Here is a 25,636-nt window from a genome sequence, read left to right as displayed (position 1 = left end):
CACTAAACAGCTTTATTGCTAACTTTTTCAAGCAGAAAGTATTTTTTTTTTTCCAGCAACTGCACATGATGAAAGATAAAATGAAACAAATAGTCATGCTTTAAAAGTGTACCTAACATACAGCGCCATTAAAATACCATCAGCGAGTTCTCAGTGTCCTGGTTTTTTAAAACCAAATCAAAGATCAACCTGTTTAAACTACCAAGAAAGTGCATGAACATTTTTGATTTCAGCAGTTAGCACCGAGCATGCATAAAAACAGTGTCATGAATCTGATTTTCAAGAAAAAGAATTTACTTTCGGCTCCCACACTTCCAGCACTGGAAGACGTAAGCCCTGCATCATGGGTTTGAACAGCAGGAGGAAAAAGCTGATCTTGCCCTGCAGTGACTGTCATGTGAAGCGCAGGCACAGGGGCTGAGGTCAGGAGACCAGGGCATCTATTCTGGTGTGCACTGCAGAGCTCCTGCCCGACCTTCGCCTGGGCAGCCACCGAGCTGCCTGCCACCATGCCCCCAGCTGAAAATGCCCAGGAACCTGCTGCTGAAGGCTCAGGGAGCCAGCAATCTATGCCTCTGGGAAAAAGAGTCAGGAAAGCACTGCCCCGTTCATTGCAAAATTCCCTAATATCTGTTATGACCTGGTGTGGCCCTTAACGCTTTTGCTGGGGGAGGTCTGAGATAAAAACACACCTCAGATGCCCTGAGGTGGGGGATTGCTCTCAAGCTCCTCTCCCAAATCCCAGGTGCCATGGGAATTGGTTTATGGAACTCCCCTCCACCCCTCTGCTCCAGAGGGAAGCTGGGCAGTCCTGCTGCAGATCAGGGATGTACTGCATGCTGAAGGGCAGCAGCAGGGCACAAGCAGGCAGCTGTACCCTGAGCTACAGAGTGTGAGCCAGGCAGGGGCTGGCAGCCTCTACTCTGGGGATTAGGTCCCCACAGGACAAGGAGCAAGCAGCCCTGGCAGTGCCAACGGGGCAGACAGGCAGCATCAACAGAGCACCAGCAAACCACTGAGGAACGTGTCCTGCAGACACTCTTTCCAGCTGTTTCTTTCCACCTTCAAGCTCATATTCTGCAGGTGTACACATTTCAGTCACTGCCACACCACCCATGTGCCCCTAGGATCAAGCGAGGCACATGATTCTGATCAGGAAAATCTTCCCTTTGCCAGCAACCAGGGAAGCAATAAGGGATGCCACTTTTTGGGTGAGGTGCACAGTTCAGCTCCAGACTCTTTGTCAGTGACTATTCAGGTGCTAAACTTGGTCCACTTGGAAACTCCGGTGACAGCACAAGCCAAAAAAAGGGGAGCATCTTATTTAAATCAGCAGAGCAGACAGACTTAAGAATGAAAAAATGAAACACAGCAAAACAGAACAAACCCTCAAAAAACAACCAAACAGAAAATAAAACACTTCCTTAGGAGCTGAATGACCCTCTGTGTGACAGATTTTGCTGTACTTCATCTGATGCAGTTAAGCAAAAAAAAAGAATAAATTATGCTCTGTGCAATGAAACATGTAACTACCCCATAGTCCTCCACTTACTTAAAATAAAATTGCAACAGGAATTTCTACAGGTTTTTTTCTTACATATTTGTTTTCTCAGGATTTATTTTTTCTTTCTGAAAGTGATTTTCCTTGGATTCACTTAAACTCTCTTTTAAGATCCAAATGTAGCCAGAGCTGGTCCACAAATAAAAATAAGATGGCTTGCTCCTGCAAGGGGCCAATCCTGGGCCAAGGACTAGAGCTGGATGGGAGAGCAGTGAATGGAAACAGCAGGAGTGTGTTTTATGTGGCACTTTCTAGTGCTGCCACTTGGACCTTAACTCAACAGAGCAGCAAAAGAGCAGCTGTTCACATCATGATGAATAAAGATCTATATAAAACTTCCAGCTGCAAATACGCTAAGGAATTATTAATCTTAATATAATAGAGATGCTGTACACTCAGTCACTGGCTCACAAGTAATTTCAGTCTCTATCCAGGGAAAAACAGCCTTCGTGGCTGCTGGCTCTCAGCACAGCCATGAAATCTCCTTGACTAAACAGCTGCAGGACGCTGCTCCCTATTTCTAGGAAGGATTTTCCTCCTCAAAAATACACAAATACCTAAATACCAACCCGTGCCACACTCCTCCTAAAACTGATAGACTCACAAGAGGGATGTCCACCAGAAAAGGAGTTACTAACAGAATGAATTTGTGAGTCCTGGACACCTTATTCACCGGGACACCGAGAAATCGTTACTGTTCTCATGACATCTTCTACCACAAGACCATAGAATGTTCTTCCCCTAATCCTTACTGCCTCATCATGCTCCAAGGATTATAAATCCAAGTGTGGGGGTAAATCCAACACAACAGTGCCCTCCCTGAAACCACTCAACCCCTCACTCTAGAAACTCAGCAGAGTAGAAACTCAATTGAGTTTCTACGCGAACATTTGCCTTCAGCATCCATCATGGCTTTCAGTTTGGACAGTCATACCCATGGCCATGCACGGGTTAAAAAAAAAAAAAAAATTATCACAAGAGCCCTGTAGAAGGAATTTATTACATGTTCTTAGGCAGATAGCCTGGGCAAGCTCCTGCTTGTGAGGCTGCCTTTCGCCAGGCTCTGACGCACCGCTCGCGCCCAGCGCGCTCCCGCTCGCGGTGCCACAGGCTGGCCCGGGATCCTCGGGCGTGTGGCAGGTGCTGTCAGCACGGTGCCCTCCACCAGTGCCCATCCCAGCCGTGCTGCAGCACCACTGCCAGCATCCCTCGGGGACTCCTCCAACCCCAGACACGCCCTCGGTGCCACGTTTTTACTCGGCGGCTCAGAGCACTTCGGCAGCCGCATGACTTTGAATTCTCACCCTTGTAAATCTGAGGACAGTGGGGTGCCCATCTACCCACAAGAGTTATCTGATTAAGGGACAGTGCTTTTCATATGTCAAGATAAACACTGGCTCACATGGGACAGGGACATAAAACTTTTGGAGTTCAGAGATGCCAGTGGGAGACAATATTAGAATAGAAATGGCTGCCTTTCTCCTCAATTTTAACTTCTCTCCAAATGACATTTATTTAAACTGCTACTGAAGACAGAAAGCTGGGGCTATGTTTAAAGGCTTTATCTCTGTAAATATTTGGAGAGCTATAAATACTGAGCCATATTCATAATATGAATATTGCACTTACTGTTCTGTTGCCATGAAAATTACTACAGACAGACTTCCAATTCTTAATTTCTCTGTTTTGCCAAGTACTTGTTTAAAAAGATAAAAAAAATCTTATGTGAGACATTTTGCTGTTTAATTAGCCAATGGAGTCGAAAGCCACAGCACAGAGCAGGAACTAAACACACAAGGGTGGAGGCAGATAAAGCATGTAATGCACTAGCATGGTACACATCTGTATGTCCCAAGTGAGACTTATTATAATCAGATAGTCCATGAATCAAGTCCTGACTGCTTTCTGTATTTGGGGAAAGAAGGGAGAGGGAAGGGAGGCTGGCTGAAAGTCTGAAATAAACCTCCTCACTTCTGGAAGTCACATGAACACTGATGGTTTCCAACTTTCACAGTACTTCTGTCCATTTTTGGATCTTTTATTTTTTTTAAATGTAGGAATGAATTAAAAGAGGGAAAATGTTCCAAGGCATTTTATAAAAGTGCAGAGCAAGGATGTCTTAGATGAAGGTGAGGTGAGCTGGGCATGGAGCGATCGAGTTCCTATCTCCATCACCGCCAGAGAGTTTTTACTTTATCAGAAATCATGACTTAACTAGACCAGAAAAAAAAAAATCATAACAACATTTTACGTATTTCCAGACTTCTTTGTTTAATCCATCTGTGCTTCAGCCTCCTCACAAAACAAAGCCAGCCAAAAACAGTGCCAGAAGACCAGGCAACCCTTTCTTCACTATGAAAATGCAGCACTAACAGATTCCTGGTTCCAATCCTTGAATTTACAGACATGTTCCTTGGGGAATAAAGCAGATTAATGCAATCCCACTGCTCTTTGGAGTCAGAAAAGTGCTATCTACATGTGTATGTTCTTTAAGAAAGATTCAGCTCTTGTTGTTTCAGCCCTAAAGAAGTGTTGTTGTCACATACACAAGATTCATAAAAATGTTCTTCGTGACTCATGTCTCAGAGCAGAAAGGGGCAGTGTAAAGTTCCAGGTCACTTTACAGTTCTGGTCCTACTTCCCCAAACTACCTTTGATCTACCTGGTGCTACAGCTCTGATTAGGCTGCAGTTTTATCTGAGAGCATGTCTTCTGTGGAAAGCATCCAAATGCAGCAATAAAAACAGGCCAGGTATATTTTATAATTCATATTCAAGGTTTTGACCTTCAGAACAGTCTGAATAAACTGTAAGAAATCCACACTGTTAGTTGCCCGATAGTGATGCCATTGGTTGATGTCACTTCTTTTTCTAATGAAAAAAAATCCCAAAAACCAAATGGATGGAATAGACAAGACTGACCAATGAGCATACCATGAGGTGCTCTGCCACCAGTGCTACAACGAACTGAAAGGCTTGAGATCTTCAACTGCAAGTAAATAAAATAAGCATGAAAGACTTCTAAATAAACTTTCTCAACATACAGGGACTATTTTCAATAAATCATTCTAAATATTGTCATGCTGAGTAACATTATTTAGCAACAGCTGTTGCTCTAGATTTTCTGACTTGAATACTGACAAGCTAACACCACAACCCTGCTTAAAGCCAGTAAGACAGCCAAGTAAAATTTTGCAAATATTAATAGCAGAACTTCCTTATAGAGTGGCTTATCTGCTGCTGCAAATGGATGAGACCCTGCTGCAGTCAATGGAGCAGGATGTCAGTGCATGACTGGGAACTGAGGAGGATGGTGAGGGTAACAATTTCTCCTTTGAAGGAAGGTACGACGAGGACGTGATGGAGACCAAAATCTGTGTTTTTACACTCAAATCAACCTGGTGACTTCAAACATGAGGCTCTAGTATCAGGGTCAATGAGGGTCAAGTTCCAAGCCAGAGACAGAAATGCCAAGATCTTAAAAGGCACTGCTCCACCCTTAAAAGTCATGCTCCAGCCTTACCTGGGTATCCAGCCTAAGAAGTACATCTCAGTCTTGGCAAACCGGTAAGACCTTAAAGCCTGCTGAGCACAGTTAGAAACAATTCTAGTCAAAAGAAAAAGGGAAAAGCCAGGTGATTCATGCCACCTAACTTCTAACACGTACAGGCTGGACAGCAGCAGGGTCTAGTCACCTCGGCTGCCGTCACAGCCAGCAAAACAAGGCAGGCACTCTGAAGGTGTGATTTACCCAAGCAGCTTCAGATGCTCACATCAGAATAAAATTAATAGCTGGCTAAACTCTATACTGACGAGCCTTCCCTGATTACAGAGAGAAACCAAGGCTATTAGCTCAGTGGCAGACATGTAATGACCCTGAAACGTGGACGTGCCCCTGTCACTTGCCCAGGCCACTGTTCAAAGCATGAGTGTCCCACAAGCCTGGGGCAGTGCTGTGAGGCACACGCTGTGCTTTATCCAAAGAGACATGGAGCAGAGCTCTTGGGAAAAGGCCCCCACAGAGGCAGAGCCCAAACAGCCACAAATGCTCTGCACTTCCCCATCAGGCTTTTCATTTTGGGCAGCCACCCGCAGCCTTCCACAGCAGGGGTACACGACCATCACCTCGGACAGTGGTACTTGTGCAGCCCTTTCCACTCCCAGAGACAAAGATCAAAGTCTGCTCCACCACAGCTTAAATCCTGTGCTTTGGCTTTTCCACCCTGACTTTAGCCTGCTCCTGGAGTCAGCCTCAGCACAGGCTGGGCACAAGGTGGTCCTGGCCAGCAGACAGACACTTGACCAGCTCTCTCTGCAGCTTCCCTCCCTGTGCCTGTGATGGGACTACTCACCCCTCCCTCCCTTCCTCAGAAGGGTGTCCCAAAGCAGCACCTCATTTCCCTGCATAGAATCCTGAGCCCTATTCCTGCTAATGACCACTTTTTGCATTAAATTCAAATATGTACCACACACCTTTTTCTACAACAAAAAGGCAAAAGAGAATTTTATAATAACTGGAGCACCCAAGGGCCAAATTTCATCATATTTTTATTTTTTCTCAAACTGGAGGGAGAAGTTTTCTTTTACTCATCAGATCATTTTCCCACAGGTATCTGCTATTATACATAGGCTTCCAGGTTAACACTGCCCTGTGGTTAGAGCAACTACCCCTGTAAAATCTATTTGAGCGAAGACTTTCAGGGATTTCATTTAGGACAGCAAAACTACCCAGCCATAGCTCAGCTCCAGCATTTTTACTGCACAGCCTTGCCCTTTGCAAAGCCTCTCCAACCTGCTTCCATCTCAACTGGGGCTCTTGCAGCCAGCAGTGGGGCTGTGCCAGTTCACATATTTTAAGGTTTTCCTCACAACCGTGAGGGATTAGAAAATGAGGCTTTGATGTATTCAGGACATGTGCTTGAGATTACTTGTGTACCTAGATGCTAGCACATGTGCCTGCAAGTTGTGGTCTAAATTTGTTTGTCCCTGTAAGCTCAAGTTTGCAGCTGTGGGTGGAGTTTGTGTACAAGTCTACAGCTGCATGCCAGTTTGTGGCCAATAACACTCTATAACCCGTATTCAGTAACAATATTTGAGTCTATATTGAAGAGTATTGTATTATTGCAGAGTAAGAGCTGTAGCACAAAAGGGCCACATAATGAAAACAACATCACTGGAAAAGTGGTGGTTGAAAATTAATTTGAAACCCATTCAAAAAATTATTTCAGGATTATTAAGGATTGATTAAAAAAAAAAAGTGCCATCTGAAATTCAATTTTATGAGTTCCCACACCTATGGGAAATATTTACATATTTTGTGTAGCTTTTTGTTTAATTCTGATATGACAGGCAATATTTAAATATTCTTGTACATATAAACAAGACTGATCCATGCTGCACTATGTTACAACCAGACTAAATATTCTTCACTGAAGAGGAGGTGTTACAAGATCTTAATACTGCAAGAGTTCTGCAAGGGAGGCAGGATTTTTTGGGGGTTTTGCCTTTTTTTTCAACAAGTGATATCTTCTGTGAACTTCTCCAAGATTAAAACCAAACTGACCCATATCAGTTATGCTTCTTTAGCACTTCACAACTTTTAGACACGCTATTCCTGTTCAAGTCAGTAAGAGTTTTACAGCTAATTCTAACCCTGCATGCTTTGCCAATTTTCTCTGGTGATTTTGTCCTAGAAATACAGGCACTTGGTACATGTATACAAGTGAGACTGTATTAAAACCCACAGCAGGTAGAAAATAATACAGCCCAGGGAAGTTTTGTTTTTGACTCTGCTCATAATCAAAGCTATGCACAAAGCACAGTGAGGCACAGTAAATAAAGACATTTCACACAGACAAGCACGAAAATCTTCCAAAACAAAGAAAATTAAATTATCTTTCAACTAAAGAACACACTGCAATGAAAGACTAAATGAGCAGTTCTAATTAAAACCATGCTGTGAATCTCCTACTTTCCACCACACACAAAAAAAAAAAAAAAAAAAAATCAGCTAGCATTTGTGCATGTACAGCCACCCTCCAAAACCAGTCAAGCAGCTTTCCATCCAAACAATGCAAGACACAGCATCTCAGAGCTGCGAAACATATTGAAATTATTTCCATAGCAATCATAACAACAACATGTAAGGCCAGGATATGCAGGGAAGGGAGGGTGGCAGCAGGAGCTCAGCCCCTCACTGGCCCCAGGAGCATCCTTTGCCCCATATCCATCTCCATGCCCTTGCCCCTGCCCCACATCCATGCCTCTGCCCCACATCCATCCCCTTACAGAGGACAGTAATGGGAAGATTCTGCACAGTGATGGAAAGCTTGGCTCCAGCATCATCACTTGCTATCAAGACATCCAGTCAAAGCTTCAGAGACTTCATTGCCATTAGATGTGGACAGGCACAATGGTGGCAGAACAAAAACAGCAGGCAGTCATCCTGAGCGATCCCAAAATCAAAGGGACTGAATACAGAGGAAAAGAAGGATGCAGTTAGTAGCATCCACCTGAAAACCATCAAAAGGGAAGTAGCAATATGCAGGGAACCTGCAACCGATGCCCAAAAAGCATCAGATTTTTAAGAGGGAAAACCTAGTAGGTCTCCAGAAAAGCAGCAAAGAGGCCTGCAAGAACAGAATGCAGCTACAGCAACTTGCTCCCCTTGGTGATGCTATTTTTGGGCAGCTCACAGCCCCACACACTCACACCTGACACCCAATCTCTTTTAACACCCGTGGCAAGGCAGAGAAAATGTCTCACGCAAGATTCTGCAGCCCAGTAACCTGAGTGACAATACACTGCACAATTAATTGCCAGTTAATCAATGTATTCTTGCTTGGTAGAAAACTTAAGCACACATTCAACATCTAATCCCACTTTATGAAAGTTTAAGCACTTATTTAAGTGCTTGGTTTCACTGTAAGAGATCACTTTGCTCCACATTTCTTCCCCCTCTCATTACACAGAACTGGACCTGCAGTATTTCTACATGAGCAGGATTGCAAGTGGCAAGGGAGCAGTTTTCTTTCTCGTGAGGACTGTGGGTTTTTGCCAGGATTCACATTTGGCTGTAACACCATGTTATCAGTTTCCCAAAGAGCAAAACTCACTGAGGGAGACTCCAGAATCTGTAACTCCCCAAAATGTACCCACACTGTGCCTGCAAGTGCTGTCTACTGCATTTGAAACCTAGGCAGCAGACTTTTAAATCCCAATGTGCATAACGTCTGCATGCAAACCAAAAACAGGAGTTCCTCTGCTTTATTGGGTATTGAAACATTAAAAACAGGTGTTTAAAAACTGCATTACAAATCTGTCTGCAACCTATATTATTTTTACCATGTGTGAGTAAATTGATCACTAGCATGTTTCAACTGTTTCAGTGAAAATATGCAACTCCTGCTAAATTATTTCTTAAACATGTGGAGGGAGGAGAACGTTTATTTAATTTCACTGCACTGACAGCTTGCAACAAATTTTATTTCTGTGTATGTATACAGCAGATGCTGCAATGGATCATCTCCCTTTCATGGCGTGTATCAAAGATCTCAAACTATTCTTCACAAGGAAAGAAATTATAAACCTCTGCTCATGATGGAAGATGCTATGTACTTTGAGAGAGCAACTGAGTAATTGAACACCATATTTTCCACTGATTCAGCCTGTTAGTTGAAATAATGACTAATTAAAATGGAAAATCTACATTATAACCATATATACTGATATTCCAGATCACAAGGTGTATTACAGATGTAATTTTTTTACTCTTCTTACCTATGAAAATTAGAAAGTATAAAACCAGAAATTCCACTGCAGTTAGGCTAGTGTGAAAGGGATGTGAAATATGAACTGGCCCCCAGTATATCTTCATACAGAATGCAGGCAATATAATTTTTGTGATTTATGTTTTATGTAATTTGGAGTACCAAGAAAAAAAAAATCGTTTGCCCTGAGATATTACTTTTAGGAATAGAGGACAGATGTCTAGTTCCCAAAGCAGACTTGTAAAAAATTAATCGCCTGCCTCATGCAGGTTAGCAGTATTTGGCAGGTAGGTTAGCTCAGCTCATAATGAAGCATCTGGCTTCTGGTAAAGCTGCATTTTAATTTTAACTGTGTTTCATTTCAAATTTTTGTAGTCTGGCAAGTCTGGAGCAGATTTGCTGATTGGCAACTTTGTTGTAGGTCTTCTCAACTGCAACCAAAACTAAGTCAAATGACAACTGTGGTTCATGCCCAGACCACAGTCTCACATATCACCTGAACCTCCATGAAAAGCTATTTTAAATCCAGTTGTCAACACCTCACCCATCCAGTCTTATTTTCTCCAAAATGTCTAAACTAAACTAAGAGTCAGCAAACCCCTAAGTATGTGCTGGAATTAAGCAGGCTAAGCTGTCTGACTTCAGGAGTGTCCCAATACGGCTTTGAGTGTAATTTGGTTTCAGTTTGGGGTTTTGTTGGGTTTTTTCTATTTGAGGTCAGGTAATTTGAGGCAATCAAAAGATCTATGCATGCTGTATTTTTCCTTGGAAAAGTGAGTAGCCATTTCTAGTACTACTGGTAGCCTCTTCTGGCTACTCAGAAGCATCTACAGCTTTGCCTTCTAATTCTGTGACAGAGCAAGAGACACGGCATCTGCAACTTCTAGCACGAGTGATGCAATATTAAGCACAGGACAAAAAGGACAGAATGGATAAGAAAAAGTATCCCACTCTAACAGTCAAGGATGAGTCCTGATTCCTCCCTGAGAAATAGTAATACACATTTTAGAGGTACGCTCCCAAAATTATGATGAATCACTCTTTTAGACAACATTCAGAAAAAGCCATTTGTCCACAAAGAAAGCAGTTCACCAAGTTGAAAGGATGCAGTACAGGCCTGAGGAAAAGTAAATGAGGAATCAGAGAGGACGACAACACTTATGTTCTGCCTTTCTTGACTTTGTAGAGACTTCTATCACTCTGGTTGCAGATCTCACAGTGCATGTGCTGCTGGTCACCAAAACCAGCCTGACAAGGGCAGCAGAAAGGATGGCTCTGGGAGCAGTGCTGGAGATAAAGATGGCTCCTCTGCTTCCTCTCTAACCCAGGTGGTCTTTGCCATACCAACTGCCCCCAGAGGACAGCTAGAAGATAGCCCACACAAGTGACAGCAATGTCACTGACTCCCTTATTGAGTCAGTGAGAAAGGAGAAAGGAGACCAGGAGAGGCCAGTGAAAAGGACAATTGGGAGCTGGTGTCATCACCCCTTTTCCCAAGGGAATGGAGAGAGCACCAGAAGAAGAATGGGAAGGCTTTCCGTCCTCTCCTTCCTCAAGGCTATAACTGACTTCTGCTTTGCCTGCAGCTACTGAGCTACTCCAAACTGAAGGCAGACCTAGGGCTGAAGCCTTCAGGCTGGAAAGCCAGATTGGACATCTCAGCATCCTAACAGCCAGGATGTGTACTGCAGTGTCCACCACCCGAGCGTGGGCGAGGCATCATTTTTAACAGAGAGCACAAGCATCCCCCAAGCACCGCCTGATGGAAACTTCATTTTTCATTTGTAAAGGGCTGTTGCACCAAACAGCAGAGGCCTGTCCCCAGGATGGCTCATAAATCAGAACTGAAGTTGCATTTTCAGGGTTATGAAATCTTCTCCAGCTGACAGCAGCACACTTTCCAGGATGGCTCCCTTCTGGACTTACCCCTCCTCAGGGAGGTCACAAGCTGGTGATACAGTTATGCTTGTGGAGCTACTCTGTGGGACCAACTTCATGCAGAACCCAAAAATGAGAAACTCTTTCCTTTCCTAAATACACTCTCCTAACAAAAAAAAAAAAAAAAACCCACCAAACTTCAAACAAAAATGTGATGAAAAGCTTTCAATGGGCATTCTTCCATTTGCTGGATTTATAGAAGCAATAGCAGCCTTAAAACATCTGCCAAATCATTCTACTTTTCAGTTTTGATTATCTGTCTGCTAGTTTGAGGTTTTGCTTTAACTAAACAGATGCAAGAAGTGAGAAAGCCATTCAGCTCAGATTTATTCTAAAGAAATACTGGCTGTCTAAAACAAGTCTATAAAGTATAGGCTCCCTGTCTGGTTTGTTGTGTTACTGCATGGCTTTGTGCTATTAATTGCAACCTGGCTAACAGGTGCCCACCATAAGGAAGGATTATATTTCCATGTGAACAAAAGGGTGATGCTGCCTTCTAAACAGAAGCTAAGAGCAGCACAGAGAGGAAGTCCTCTGTGGGATGATGAGTTGAATCACTGCTTACTAATGAGAATATGCTCTCTGCTCTGCCCCAATACACCCAGAGAGGGAAGGGGAAAGCAGCTAACACTATTTTTTCCACATCCTCTCCTCTTGCTCAGGTGTCAGATGGCCATGAGCTAGACCCACCAGGAACTGTTTTTTCTTTCTGATGCCCTTGGCTCACTCAGCAATGGTGGCAGCTCTGTTGTTTAAAACAAAGTTTCAGCAATAGGGACCCGTACCAAGAAAAGCACTGATGAGCACACTGCATGTCCCATACAATGGGACTCACCATGTGTTCACTCTTGCTGTGCAGCACCAGAATTTGCTGCAAGTGACTTGGCCTGCTCTGTCTGGAAGAGCCTTCCTCTTGGCTTACTTATACCTTCATCTTCTTCCTGTCATCAGTGGTGAACACCTCTTTCCAGTCTTTTCCTCTGGCTCTTCTGCTTATTCCCATCTAGCCTTCTGGTTACCACAGGACTGTCTGACCTCATGCTGTTGGCTGTATGGACCCCGGTGTGTGGGAGGTGCTGGAATGAATGTGATTCCCCCTGAAGTTACACTGCTTTGCAAATGACACTTTCTATTCCCCAAGGGGTTTGCAAAAGGTATTCATTGCTTATAGGTCTGAAGATGAAAGGGCTCTGGCAGATACCTGGTGGCCAGCACCTGCTCTGGGACTTTGCGCTTGTTATTTGAAAGCAACAAAACCAACTGATCCATGGGAAGAAAACAGTAAGACATTCCATGTGTTGCTGAGGAGCACAAATAACTCAGGGGCATGTTGGTACCTCATTATGGTCATGTGGAGATGTCCAAAAAATACAGAGGCAGTGATTGCCATAGAGGAGAGTCTGACACTTGTTAGTCATAAGGGATCTTGAGATCTTGTCAAGAAAAGACACAGATGACTCTTGTGAGCAAATCTCCTGGCATACACAACATTTTGACTATGTAAATCAGCAGACAAATAATTTTGTTTTGCCTGTTAAATGAGGGAGTTCAGACTATTCATCTCTTCACAGGCTCATATGAAATTTTGTATTGGAGCACAGGAGCCATACACAACCTCTACCATCTCACTCAAAGGTGTACAGTGAAAGGCAAGACAGCATTCATTGTATATTCCATATTAACTTAATTTTTCAAGAGGAAAACAAATTCTGGATAGTACTGGTTACTTAAATAAAAAAGGAAAACCCTTACAACTCCATTTCTTTCCTTTTTCTAATCAATTTATCTACTTCATGTCAGGAGTCATCTTGAGGAGAATTCATGGCATATTTTGTGTCAAAAAGTTTAATAATAGTCATGGCTTTTGAAAGTGCTTACTAGACTGCTCCGTGCACTTGAATATTTTCTTTCACCATAAAGTACAATCTTCTATGGGAGTACATCATGCCCTTTAATTAAACATTCTTGAGAATTTGGATTTTATCTCACAGATACACCACACCCTGCTTGTAAAAATTCCATCTCAGGCAAAGTGCTTGACTTATTTCAAAGATGAGTTATTAATTAGAATATCTACAGACCTTGTATTTATAATCTGGTGCCATCCCTCCCTGGGGAGCCCAAACTTTTATCTGCTGGATTACATACCTGCAGCTGAAACAGAGCCATTGCTGGCCAGAATGCAAACCCCATCTTGTGCAACTCCTCACCACTACTCTCAAAATGAAGAATTAGGAGACAGGTCCAAACAGAGGACATTTTTGAGATGTTCTGGATGTAAACCCCTTGAATTAAATTCACCTTACTTACAATGTGTCTGTAGCTATGTAATGCTGCAGGTTTCCTAAATAACCCGTTCACTTCATTTTGCTTTGTTTGAAAAATCCTCACCCAAGCCATGAACTCTTGAGAAGGAGTAGGTGCCAGCAGGATGCTAACAGACTGTGCTCCTCAGAGGGGTCCCAGGTTCAACAGCCACCTGACACAACACGCAGCTTCCCAGCCAGGGCACCATCCCTGCTCTGACTCACAGGAGGGAGTACTCCAGTCTGAAATCACCAAAGGCAACAGCAAAATACTTCCCCAGCCAAAGGGTGGAAGCCAGTGCCAGCCGTGAGCTCACCAGCGCCGCTCCCCGCGCCGCTCACTTGCCAATCCTCTGCGGCACGAGCGCCGGCTCATCCCACTCTGCAGGCGTTTAGCAACGGGAACAGCGATAGCTTGGAGCTGCCATGGCAGCCAAACACCCAAACAGGCAAAAGCAGAATGTGAGAGAGAGGAATAGTGTGTTACCAGGCTCATGAGCCTTCACGGGCAACTTGAAGCGCTCCAAACTGTATTGTTCCTAAGCGCAGCGGGGAAGGTGCTGCCGTTCCGCAGAAGGAAATCCACAGGAAATCCTGCCGGCAGGAAATTTGCCTGGGAGATGGCCCATGGGAGCTTCCAGTGAGCAAGTCCCATACACAATGCAAGAGATGGATCAGCAGCAAGGAAGCTAATGTTGCCTGGGAAAAACAGATAAACCTGCTCTGGCTGCAGAGAAAGCAACCTCCTGGCAATTTTGCTTGGGAACCATGCCATGAACAGTGGATGGTTTCTGGATTTACCTCTCCTCTGCCTTAGCATGCCCAACAGATTTGTGGAGGTATTAATGTGAGAACATCACCTACTTTGGGAAGGAAGATGCCAGCAAGAGGGGGTTTGAAACAAAGAGACAGAAAAATAGAGAGGGGGAGAGACTTCATCCATATTCTTTATCTTGAAGATAAAGGGGGAAGAGCTTTAACAACAGCAGAATTAAATCAAGTTTCCCCAAAGTACCGACATAAGAAAGATCTGACTGTCAACATGGGAAAAATGCAACAGAAAAGGGTAGTACAAGAGGTCAAAGCAGTTTTATGAGAGTTTTCCCTGAGTCAACAGAAAAATCACCAGAAATATTAAAGAGCTAAAAGCTTGATCCAAAATCTTTCTCCTGAAGACACTCAGATTCTGTTTGAGCTTACACCTAGGTTTGAACTTCAAAACTTGGGATCCTTTCTGTATAACCCAGTGGGATGAATCAAACCTGACCCAAACAGTTGTAACGTGGAAATATGCTGATGATTCAGAGATGCATTTTTCAGGTTTTGTCAGTCACCAATTTAACAGAAATTACTCCCTAGATTTCCTCCCCCTCCATTTATTTATACATACTTTTATTTTTCAGGTACTTCTTTATTTGTAAGTATTTACTATTTCTCTTGAAAAAATTATTTATAAATACCTTGTTTCTTTTTGGAAGTACTTTTAATCCATCCACCTCTGGTCTAAGTCAGAACTTTTATGCATTTCTTCAAACAGATAACTGGCCATGATGGTAATGTTAGCAGGGAAAAGCTGCACCTCTATATGTTTCTGTTCTTTTTGGAGAAAAGGATGTTTGGGTAGTAATAAAAGCACTGAAAAATACATCAATCCTTATTAAGCCGGTAGAGCCAATTGACAGGGCTGGGACTGTCTGCTTCCTCCTCTCTCCCTTCATGGCCTTCTGTAATTTCCTCTCCTCTCTTCTGACACTTGTTTGTGTTTGGAAGCAGCACGCTCCCTCCTGACAGACCGGGACAGGGGATGAGAGGGGAAATGTCTGGACACATTCAGTCCAATTAAATGTTGGCATCACATTCAGTCTTTCCAAAATGCACGTAACAAACTTTAAGTGCCAAGCTGGCCACTGCAAATCGATGCCTCTCCATTTGCATTTCCTTGCATCAAGCCACAAACAGAGTAGGCATTAATTGCAAACAAGCATGTCTGTCACAAGCCCCTCTTTAATATCATTCACAAATGTTCTGCTAAAACCTTTCAACTTCCAGCAGACAACTTCCATAATCCCATGTCACTGACAAGTTCTGGCAGAGCTGAAGTGTGTTTGCTGCCGACAACTCCCCTCACTTTCCTTTTCCAGCTGTGGCAGCAGCACACATTTACACAGCAGCATTCCCTGCCCGGCGTCATCCCAGCCTCCCACCGCTCCTTCCACAGACGCGTTTGCTAACAGGGGCTCACAGCAAATAAACAAACATGCACAGCCCTGCACGTGTGCTCCGTACATCATCTCCAGCCATCTGGGCTTTCAACAGGCCACCGCGCCCGCAGCACGGCTTGTGGCACGGGCCCAAGCAGGGAGAGCATGGCAGCAGGGCCCTGGCATCCACGGGTCCTGTGGCATCTGGGCAGAGATAAAACCTGGGCTCTGCTGCACACAGGGTCACAACCTGATGGGCAGCACTGGTATTTTACTGCCGGGTGAGAAAGCAGCAGCTGAGGAGGGACAGGCACTGTCTCCCACTCTCTCCCACTGCTTTTTCTTTTTTTGCTTTAAACAACCAAATCTTGTTCTTCCTACTCCTGAGTAAAGCCCTTTAAAAATGAATGAGGCTACTCATATAAACAAATTAAGGGTCAGTTTAGAGTGTAATTAAATTAAATGCTTTATACAGAGTAACTAAAGAGCTTGGTAGAATTCCTGAAATTCAGGCCTCAGATGCTTTCCAGAGCAGCTGGAAGGGTTTTAGAAACTGAGCAGAAAAACTCTAAAAGCCCTCGCTCAGAACTCACTGCAACATCCAAACCAGCAACATACTTCTACATCACTGCTACAGCTCTGCACTCCAACATGCATTCAAGTTGTGATTAGATCCAACTGCAAGTTAAGGACGAAATGTACTGAGGCACGTCCCCAGCTGATTTCAGTATAAACCGCGTGTCTGGAGTCTGACTGCACAAATAGGTCCATGGTCACCACTTGCCAGCTGAATACTCACTGAGCCCTGCACGGACAGGGCAGCAATCCACCCAGTATTCACACTGCTTTTGCACTGTTTTCACCAAAGCCTTGGTCCACCCAGTTTAAAATATGCTCTAATGTGTGCTCACGTGCAGGAATCTCTGAACACATGAAAGATCTCCCATGACATTTTGGTTTGAGAGAAGAAACGCCGCAGAGCACCGAGACCAAGAGCCCGTGGTGCTCATTACAGTTTGGTACCTGCACAATGGGGTGGCCCCCTGCAGATGCCTTCACAGCCCCTCGACTGCCCTCTGTCTCGTAATGGGCTCGGTGGTGGGACTTCGGCTGCACTTCGATACGGAGCTCATACGGTCCTGAGTGAGATGGCAGCTGCCAGTCAAGAGCAGGCAGGGATGGGCTGCAATGGAAAGGAGAACAGATTAAAAATTAACACCAAGTACACTATCACAAACCATGAGCAGTCAGCACTATTACTTTAGACACCGTGTCTCGCAGCTCATCCTTCACCATCTTACAGTAAAAAATTTCATCCATAAGGATAATGTCATGACATAAGTAATTTAGAAGGTAATGGCTATTTTAGGAAGATTTATGGGCCCAGATGCTATCTGATTTGTATCCAAAATTGAAAATTTTTAAGACACAGATTACAAATATGTATTAACTCTCGAAGCAAAAGGAAAAAGGCAGAAAGACACAGGAGAGTTTTAGGAAGGAGATTTCTGCTGTGAAAGTGAATGCCAAACTGGTTTGGCATTTAATGAATCTAATGGGTTTCAACAAATCTGTTCTGTTTACAGGGGGTGGAAAGAAGGAAAAAAAGCCATTTCCCTGCTTCATTCCCAACACAAAGCATGTCTGAGAGCCTCAAAGCAAAGCTGATCTCTGTTGGGTTAATTCACTGCAAAGGAAAAAGCTCTGAAGTCAGAACTTGCTTATGAATCCTATTGATGGTGATGAGCAAGCCTGCAGAAAATGCAGCTCACTCTTCTGGCTCAACACTGACTCTGCAATTAACTAAAATACTAAGGACTCATTACCCATCAAGCAGCCCGACAGCATGCAATGGTGGGGAAGTGGCATTCTTAGAACCCCTTTTCCAGTATAAAACCATACTTGAAAATAGCTGGGAGAGCTCTAAGGAATACCAAATTGATGCTTGAAAGAAAAGAAACAAGGACAGTAGAAACAGCAGCCCTGAGACAGACTTATTAATCTTAAAGCAATAAGCTTAAAACACTAATTTTCATGTCCAGTCTTAATTATTTCCTTTGGTGAATTCTCTTCAGAGTGTCCTTCAAAAATCTTTACAAGTAGTTAAACAACACACCTGCAACACACTCCCCTGCCCTTTTACGTGAAACTTTATTACTTCTCCCATCAGCCTGGAGAAGATAAGCAGCAAGCAAAAAATCGTGGCCCTTTGTAGGTGCCATGGGCCAGGTGAGAGACTTGTGCCACCACAGCCTGCAGGTGAGGGCTCATCAGCTCTCCCCAGCCTGAGAGATGGCTGGGCACTGGATTTACGGATCCTTGCCTCACTGCTGCAGCCCAGGAGCAAGGACAGCCTGAGCAGCAGGGATCACAGCTGGAATCCTTCCTTTCCCTGTGAGCTGCCTGATGGGGAAAGGATGTTCAAGAGCTTCCACACTGGATGTGTGTACCACAAACACATGTTCAGCTGAGGGCTGGATACTCCTTGTTACCACCCCAGGGATCCACACAGTGCACTTGTGGCTTGCCAGGCATTACAGGCTCTCAGCTGGCTCTGCTGCAGAACAGAACTGCTACCACTAGCACAGGCACTATTTTGCTTTGCCTTTTGGGTTTTTGTGAGTGCTTACCCAGCCCTGTATCATGAGCACATTGAACTCACATCTGCTAAAGCCTGTGTGTGTGCACTGCTGAGACTTCAGGTGGTGCTGAGGTTCCCTTCATTGTTTACAAGTCTGAGCCATGTATTTGCATGCCTATGGACACACACTATACACATTACAGGGGTCAGCTGGAGCCACTAAGTCCCATCCTGGGTGAGGACCAGGATCACCTTTGCTCCCTGGGACCTCCTGCTACCCCAGGACAGCTCCCTGGCAAGTTGCGGGCTCCAAACATCAAGCTATTCTGCTCTCCAGCCTTCAAGACATGGAGCTCAATAACAGAGAGGAAGAGAAGTATTCCTCCCAGCTCACCCTAAGTAGGAGTTTATCTAAAAGAAAGGTGGTGTCTCTGTGCAGGTTCTGAGCCTCCATGAACATCTAGAGTCAGAAGTCAGGGGGGCACTCTCTCCACTGGCAAGATCCTTCCAAGGACAAACTGAATTTTCATTCTGCGCCTCCACACATGGAAGCTCCTGCCTCAGCTACAGGCAGGATGTTGGACCTTCTGAGCTCCTGTGCAAGCCTTGCCCCCAAAATGGGCAGGGCCCTCTCTGGAGGTGAGGGAAGCTCTTCTGCTACTACACACTCATACAAGGAATGAAGAGACAGCAGAAAATTACAGACAGATGGCCATTGTATGAAGCCACTGCTCTTTGCCTAGCACTTTAGGTACACATATTTTAGTCTGAAAAAAAAAAATAATCTGGATGAGGCATATTTGAGTAATGATAAATGACAAAGAGTAGAGCAAAACAGCTGTGTCTCTCCTGGTGATGATCAGCCCACATTTTTAAACAGATGTTTCTGGTTTTAAGTAAATTCTCACTTGATGGATTTCTTTTTTTTTCTGAGGATGCAACATCTATCAGATTAGAAATTTTTAACACTTAATTAAAGAGGACAACTCTGACTGACAGCCTGTAGGCCTCAAGTTAAGAGGGTTGGATTTTTTTTAAGATACACAAAAGTGATAGTTTTGTAATTGATGACATCTCTTAAAAAAAAAAAAAAAACGAAGAAAAAACACACAAAAACTCCCCCTTTCAAATCAGCACCTGAAAATGTTAGTATAATTAAGTTGCAAAATTCATGTTCTCAAATAAAGTCTGAAAATAAAAACACGGTTTGCTGTTAGCCTCAAATATACAATCAAAATTCCAAAGCACCACCTGCCCAATTATAAGCTGACGATTAATGGGAGTTTTCCTGATAAAGGAAACAAAGTGATGCATTCAGCAGTGTCATGGACTGGCCTGTCAGAGCTATTTCCTATGTTAGGTTATCTTCATCATGCACTTAATTTTCTGTGGCTAAACATGGTTAAAAGGAAAAAGCCACCAAACAAATGATGTAGTGGTGAAATCAAATCTGGTTGCTGCAAATATTAATGTGAAAAGGTCCGAACTGCCTCATCAAGCCAGCATCACGTGGAGGGGAGAATAGCCCCACCACAGCAGCAAAGAAGAGCAAGAAAAGATCTTCATGCAGCCTTCCTATCAAGTGCACATCAGTGTTTTTCCCCCAGATGACATTTTCCACCAGCTGAAAACCTGTCCCATTCCTTTCTGTGCCCTAATAAATCTCACTGTAGTCCTCCTAAATGCTGTAATGAGGTATGGTCACTTCAAGGCAGGTTCACAAAACCTGGTGCTAGGCTGTAGAAAAATGGCTCAATATAACTCCATCCTACATAAATCAGATTAAAAACCAGATGAATAGTGATTTATTTTGCATACACCAGATACACAATATGATTAAATCAAAAACAGATTATCCAGTCTGGCTGACTTCTGCCTTTAGCAGAAAGATTTATCAAGTTACAAAAAAAAGAAAAAAAAAAAAAGAAAAGAAAGATACTAAGCAGCCCACTGGAATATAGACAGGGAGGAAACGAAGCCAAAAACTTCTGCTAAACTTTGTGAAGGTGTTTAAGCTCCATTTTCACATGACTGCTTTCCATTTGGGAATTAAATTATCATTATGCTTTCTAGTGCCCAAAGCCACTTGAAAAAGAGATTAATAAACATTTTTGTCCTAAACTGGAGAAGGTATAAGAACAACTTCCAGTCTCACCCTGGGACTTGCCCTGCTCTAGGCCAGGTACTACAGCACAGAATCATCTACCCCAGACAGCTGACTGAGAGTGGCATAAGCCACTGCCTAGAAGGAGAAAATGCTCAGTGTCTTTCAGCACCTGAAGTAAAGAGAGTGACTTAGAAGGAGTACAGCTGAGACTGGGTGCCCTGGGCTAAACTTATTTTTTTCTGACAAGGAATTTTCCTACAGAAACAAAAACACAAACTAGAGATACCACAGGGCTGCTGACACTTTTACCAAGCTGCTAGCCTGAACCTGCTCCAATTCTGCACCAAATGCAAATATTGTTACGATTTATTATTTCTTTCTCCTCTCACATCGAAGTGGATGCCTGTGAAAGATCCCCGTGTGTGATTTTGAAACAGTAAGAAAACAATGGTGATGGCTACATGTCCACCAACTTGATTGTGGTCAGAAAAACACACCTGCTTTATATTTCACCTATGACTTAACGTGGGCAGATTTTACTCTCTCTTTTCTTTGAATTTCCTGTCTGACAGTTGAGCAATCTGGCTGTGAGCTGTTAAAATAGATGCTGAGTCCCACCCCAGACTTGGCTGTATTTTGCTGGCATGTGGAGCAAGCAGCTCCCCCGTGAAGTGCATGAGGCTCACTGGAATTCCTCATGCTGAAGACTGAAAACATGAGTCGTCGTCACTCTCCCACATAATACTTAACCCTTCTGTCCTAAAAATTCACACTCAGAGACTGGTTTGCATGGGAAGCTTCACATTTGATGTCTTAGAGAAAGGACAGGAAACTATTGCTGCAGGAATGGAGATTACAAGTGGCTGGCATCGCATTTCTGCTTATTCTGAATTTAGAATCCCAGGGTGTTAAAATGAGCTGGTGAAGGAAGGCCATTAATAAGATGCTCACAGGGTTGTTTGAATGAACTGAAAACAGTCGGGAGAAAGCGTGGGGAGGATTAAATCAAACAAACAAAAATATATCAGTTTACTGAGACAGGCTTCCAAGTAGTCGTCAGCCTTATGGTGCAGCAACCAAGTGTAATAAAAAGTCACTGCTACATGATGGCAAAACAAACATGTTGAAAGCATCCAAACATCCCTATTCAGCAGGAAAAGAGCAGAAAAGAGAAAAAGGTTAGCAGCACTTTGGGCTCTTCCCTGTTCGCTTCCCAGCGCCTGCCCCTCAATTAACACTAACGAGTCCCAGGAGATGGTCACTGCCACACAGCCACAAGTCCCCACTTCACTGAGTCTTGCCCAGACAGCCCTGCCTTTGCTTTGTCTGAGGAACTTCCTCTCGCCTGCCATAAACACGCAAGTTTGCCACGGACGCACAGGTCAGCAAATCCGGTGCTGCTGCACCGCTGACCATCTCATCTCATCTCATCTCAGATTGCTGGTGCCTTTTTCTTGAGCATCTCAACTTTTCCCAGTTATCTCATGATGTGGAAAAAACACTTCTAACAAAACAAAAAACAAAAACAAACAAACAAACAAACAGAGAGCTCCCACAAAATCAAAATCATCTGAAGGTCCACAAATCGAAAGAAAGAAGCAAAATGTCTGCAACGTTTTGAAATCATAGTTTGTAAGGAAGTGATATAATTCAGGGCTTCAACTTTTGCATGTTTGAGTTTAATACTGTCAGAGTCCCAAAAGTAGAATCTAAAAAATCCACAAAAAAACCCAAAAAAGCTCAGTGATGGAGAAAAAAAGTCAAATGTGCTTTTGCAACTTGCAGAGAGGTATCCAATCATACATTCTCTAGGTACAAACCTCATTCTCCATATGTAAAAGTATATAACCATGTGCCTGTGAGGTCAAAAACATACATGCATATTTTTGAGGCTGAAAAAGAGACTGCAGCTAAAGAAAATGTGGCTTTTTACTGTTAAAAAAATAAACTGTGGAAGAAAACACCATGGGGAGTTTTTATAAGTCACCTGTCTATTCCTGGAAACTTCTTTTAGTGTGGTAGACCTCATATATGCTATACGCCCAACCAACAAACCCAACCATTTCTCTTTATTTTGAAAAACACTACATTTAGTGTAAGCTTAAGTGTTAAAGGACAACACACTCCTTGGATTAAATTGATAACACTTGTTATAAATACAATGCATTACTTTTCAAAGAGTAAGAAACTGGCTTCAGGAAATCTCAGGTTGTGTTTAGTCAAAAACAGCAGGTGAAGGGGAAGTCATATAAAATGTGCAGAATACTTAGAAACATGGCACTTTGGTGAATGCCTATATTTTTTGTTGCGATATAGTGTGATTAAGGACCTGCTTATGAGCAGGTACAGGATACAAAAAATGTAATTTTAGTTTGGAAGTAGTCACTAACAGTGCCCCCATAGCTGAGGGCAGAAGTCCAGTCCTGTTCTTCCATTTTGGCTTTGACATTTTTGCCCACAAGACATTCTGCATTACACAGCCCTTGGGAGAAATGGAGAAACAGCACAGAAGGAACACCACTGACACAGCAAAGGTTTGAGAAACACAGAGCATCACCTGCTTGTACAGTAACTGCCCATTAGAGTGCTTCTCTCAAAATTATTTGCTGCAGTAACTCTAAGAGAGATACTACAGACAGAAAATTGTTGCATTTAAGTGAGAGAGCACAATACACAAATACCAAAATAAAAAAAAAATAACTTGGAGATAAAAGCTGAAAGAGAGCTTCTCTTGAGAAAGAGAACCATCTCTTGACTCTGCATCATCATTTGCCTCCAGGGCTTTTTGAGGCAGACTGGCATATTTTGGTCTAGAAAAGGTAGGATTCCCATCATTACCTCAGCGTTTGCTCCAATGCTTCCCCTGAAATCTCTGCTTGGTCTTTAAGTATTTTCTACATCCAAAGATTTGGTGCAAGGCCCTGGGCTGCAACCGAAGGACTGCAGACAAATCCCCACCAGCCCTGGGTTAATCTGTGCAGCTCAAGCCTCAGCTGTGAGGTCAGGCTCTACCCTCCCTCCCTGTCCTGTGATCCTCTGCACCCACGTGCCGAGTCCTGTGCAGGAACAGTCACATTTCACAGCCTGGAGGGAGATGTGTGAGCCCAGGTCTGCACCACAGAGCCCACGGCCCGGGGACTGGGCTGAGCACCCGAGCTCACGGAACACATAAAGACTCTATTTCTGCTAAGGCAGGCATTATTATACTCTCATTATATATACTCTTATTATTCCCCTGCTCCAGGATTTGAAAAGCCCAAAGCAGACTGAACTTCAATTATGACAAATTAACAAGGTCATCAATTTTAGTAACAGCAGCAAAAAGCAGTTTCCTTTTTAGACAGATGCCCACTATAAAACCTAGAGAAGGGAGACAGCACTCGGCCGATGGTGCGCCTGAGCCTGCTGCCTCCTGCTCCCAAAGAGATGGGAATGCAAGAGAGGGAGGGAAAGGCATCAGTGATTTTCCAAGGCATGCTGGCTTTTGATGAAAACTGTACCGCATATTCAGGAAGAGACAGAGGAGGTAATCAAATCTGGTTATCTCAAAATCATTATGACCGGGTAGATTTTGGAGCCTGAGTTGTTTGTTGGAATCCACCCCTCCAGCTCTCGCGTTTGAAATAGAACAGATGTGTAACATAACAGGAAAAAAATCCAGCTCTGTTGTGACAAATTCTTAACCAATTTTTTTGGAAAGATTTAAAATAACAGTTTCTGTTGCGTAGGCTGTGATCCTGTTGACGTCCGTGCTCAGTTGCCCAGCACTTTCATATACATAAAACGAGACGTATTTTTGGTGGAAGGAAGCACTGTCAGTGTATCTGATTGGTAAAATAACTTAAAAATCACATTTCAACAGTAACTTCCAACTGCCCTAGAGCACGAGTTAATGAGATCACATGGAAACATATTGCAAACCAGGAAACATATTTTATACAAGACCAAAACAGTGGAAAAAATGTTAAATACACAACATAGTGGGGCTTCGTTCTGTGCACTTCACCTTTCTTGTTTGTGTTAGCGCGCAGGCACGCCGGGTGCCTCCTGACGGACCGCGGCACAGCGCCTACGGCCGCTCGCTGCAACGGAGAGATAAAAGCCTGTTTGGTCACACTGTCCTATTCCTGCCCTTGAAGTCGGCGGCAAAACGCTGCCCCCGACACGACAGCGAGGGCCGGCCTCTCTGATGAACGTGGGCCACTTGGCTCTGCGGTGGGCGAGCATGAAAGGGTTTTTCTCAGTAAATGGGAAGGCTCTGAAGGATCTGCCTGCTGTTAGAAGTCTGCATCCCAGCTCTGAAAGGCAGTGAGTGCCTAACTCTGGGTGGCCAGACCCAAAGGGGTTGCTGCGTTTCCCAGCACTGAATTGAGCCAGGGTCTTGAAAGGAGCTTGGCAATGCAGAGGAGAATGAGAATGATGAGGAAGGGGAGTGTGCTGTAACATAAAGAGTCATGGACCACTCCATCTCAGCTCCACCTCAGAGAGGTGCTGGCTAAAGAAAGGTGAGACTGACAAGCTGAGAACCAGGGAATGCACTGCTAATTAAAACACCTCAGCTACACACACACACGCTGCTTTCATTTTGAGAAAGGCAGCTTTATTGTCAAGAGCAGGAAGCCAGGTGTGCTTGGGATGGAGGAGGAAAGGGGGTGACTATCACAACCAGGGGTTAGGAACAGCCTTTACAACCCTTGGAAAGCTGAACTATTTTCCTGCACCACGTGTTTCTGCATATTACAGCTTCCAGGAGACTCCAAAATAAAGTCTATAACTGCAACAGAAAGAGAACGCAATGAATGTAATTCAGATTTCAGCTATTCTGTACTGCTTTCTAACCAGAGCCCTGTTCTGATAAATAAATTTGATGAACAGATTAAACCACTATCAGCTGAAAAATTAGGTTTTCTTCTTTAAACAGAAGTGGTGAGGAAGACAGGAAAAAAACAGTGAATAACTGTCCAGCAGAGACAGAAAAAGATAGCCTTCAGATGAGCTGAAATAATTTCAGATAAGCTGAAATAATTCACAAAGGAACCATATTCTTACTTAACTTGTATTCACTATGCACAAAGCATAAATGTAAAAGGCCCTTCAATAGTCACCATAATGAGACCATATCCTTGCCCAGAAATATAAAAATACTGAGACATAATAAACTTCAAGAGAAGCCA

The 25,636-nt window shown here is 43.6% G+C and overlaps 1 protein-coding gene across 6 annotated transcripts in view; it reads right to left on the bottom strand.

Moving 5' to 3' along the window:
• The window catches only part of NFATC1 (nuclear factor of activated T cells 1), a 107,006-nt gene that overhangs the window by 70,904 nt on the left and 10,466 nt on the right, over positions 1-25,636 (bottom strand). For all 6 annotated transcript variants that reach the window (XM_056483897.1, XM_056483899.1, XM_056483901.1 and 3 more), the window contains exon 3: positions 16,798-16,957. In XM_056483897.1, coding sequence (XP_056339872.1) covers positions 16,798-16,957 — 160 coding nt within the window. The remainder of the gene's footprint in view (positions 1-16,797; positions 16,958-25,636) is intronic.

The sequence above is a fragment of the Oenanthe melanoleuca genome, chromosome 2, assembly GCF_029582105.1.
Source record: "Oenanthe melanoleuca isolate GR-GAL-2019-014 chromosome 2, OMel1.0, whole genome shotgun sequence".
NCBI classification, from domain to species: Eukaryota; Metazoa; Chordata; class Aves; order Passeriformes; family Muscicapidae; genus Oenanthe; species Oenanthe melanoleuca.
Note: the sequence above shows the minus strand (reverse complement) of the source record. Positions and strands in the feature narration are given on the sequence as shown.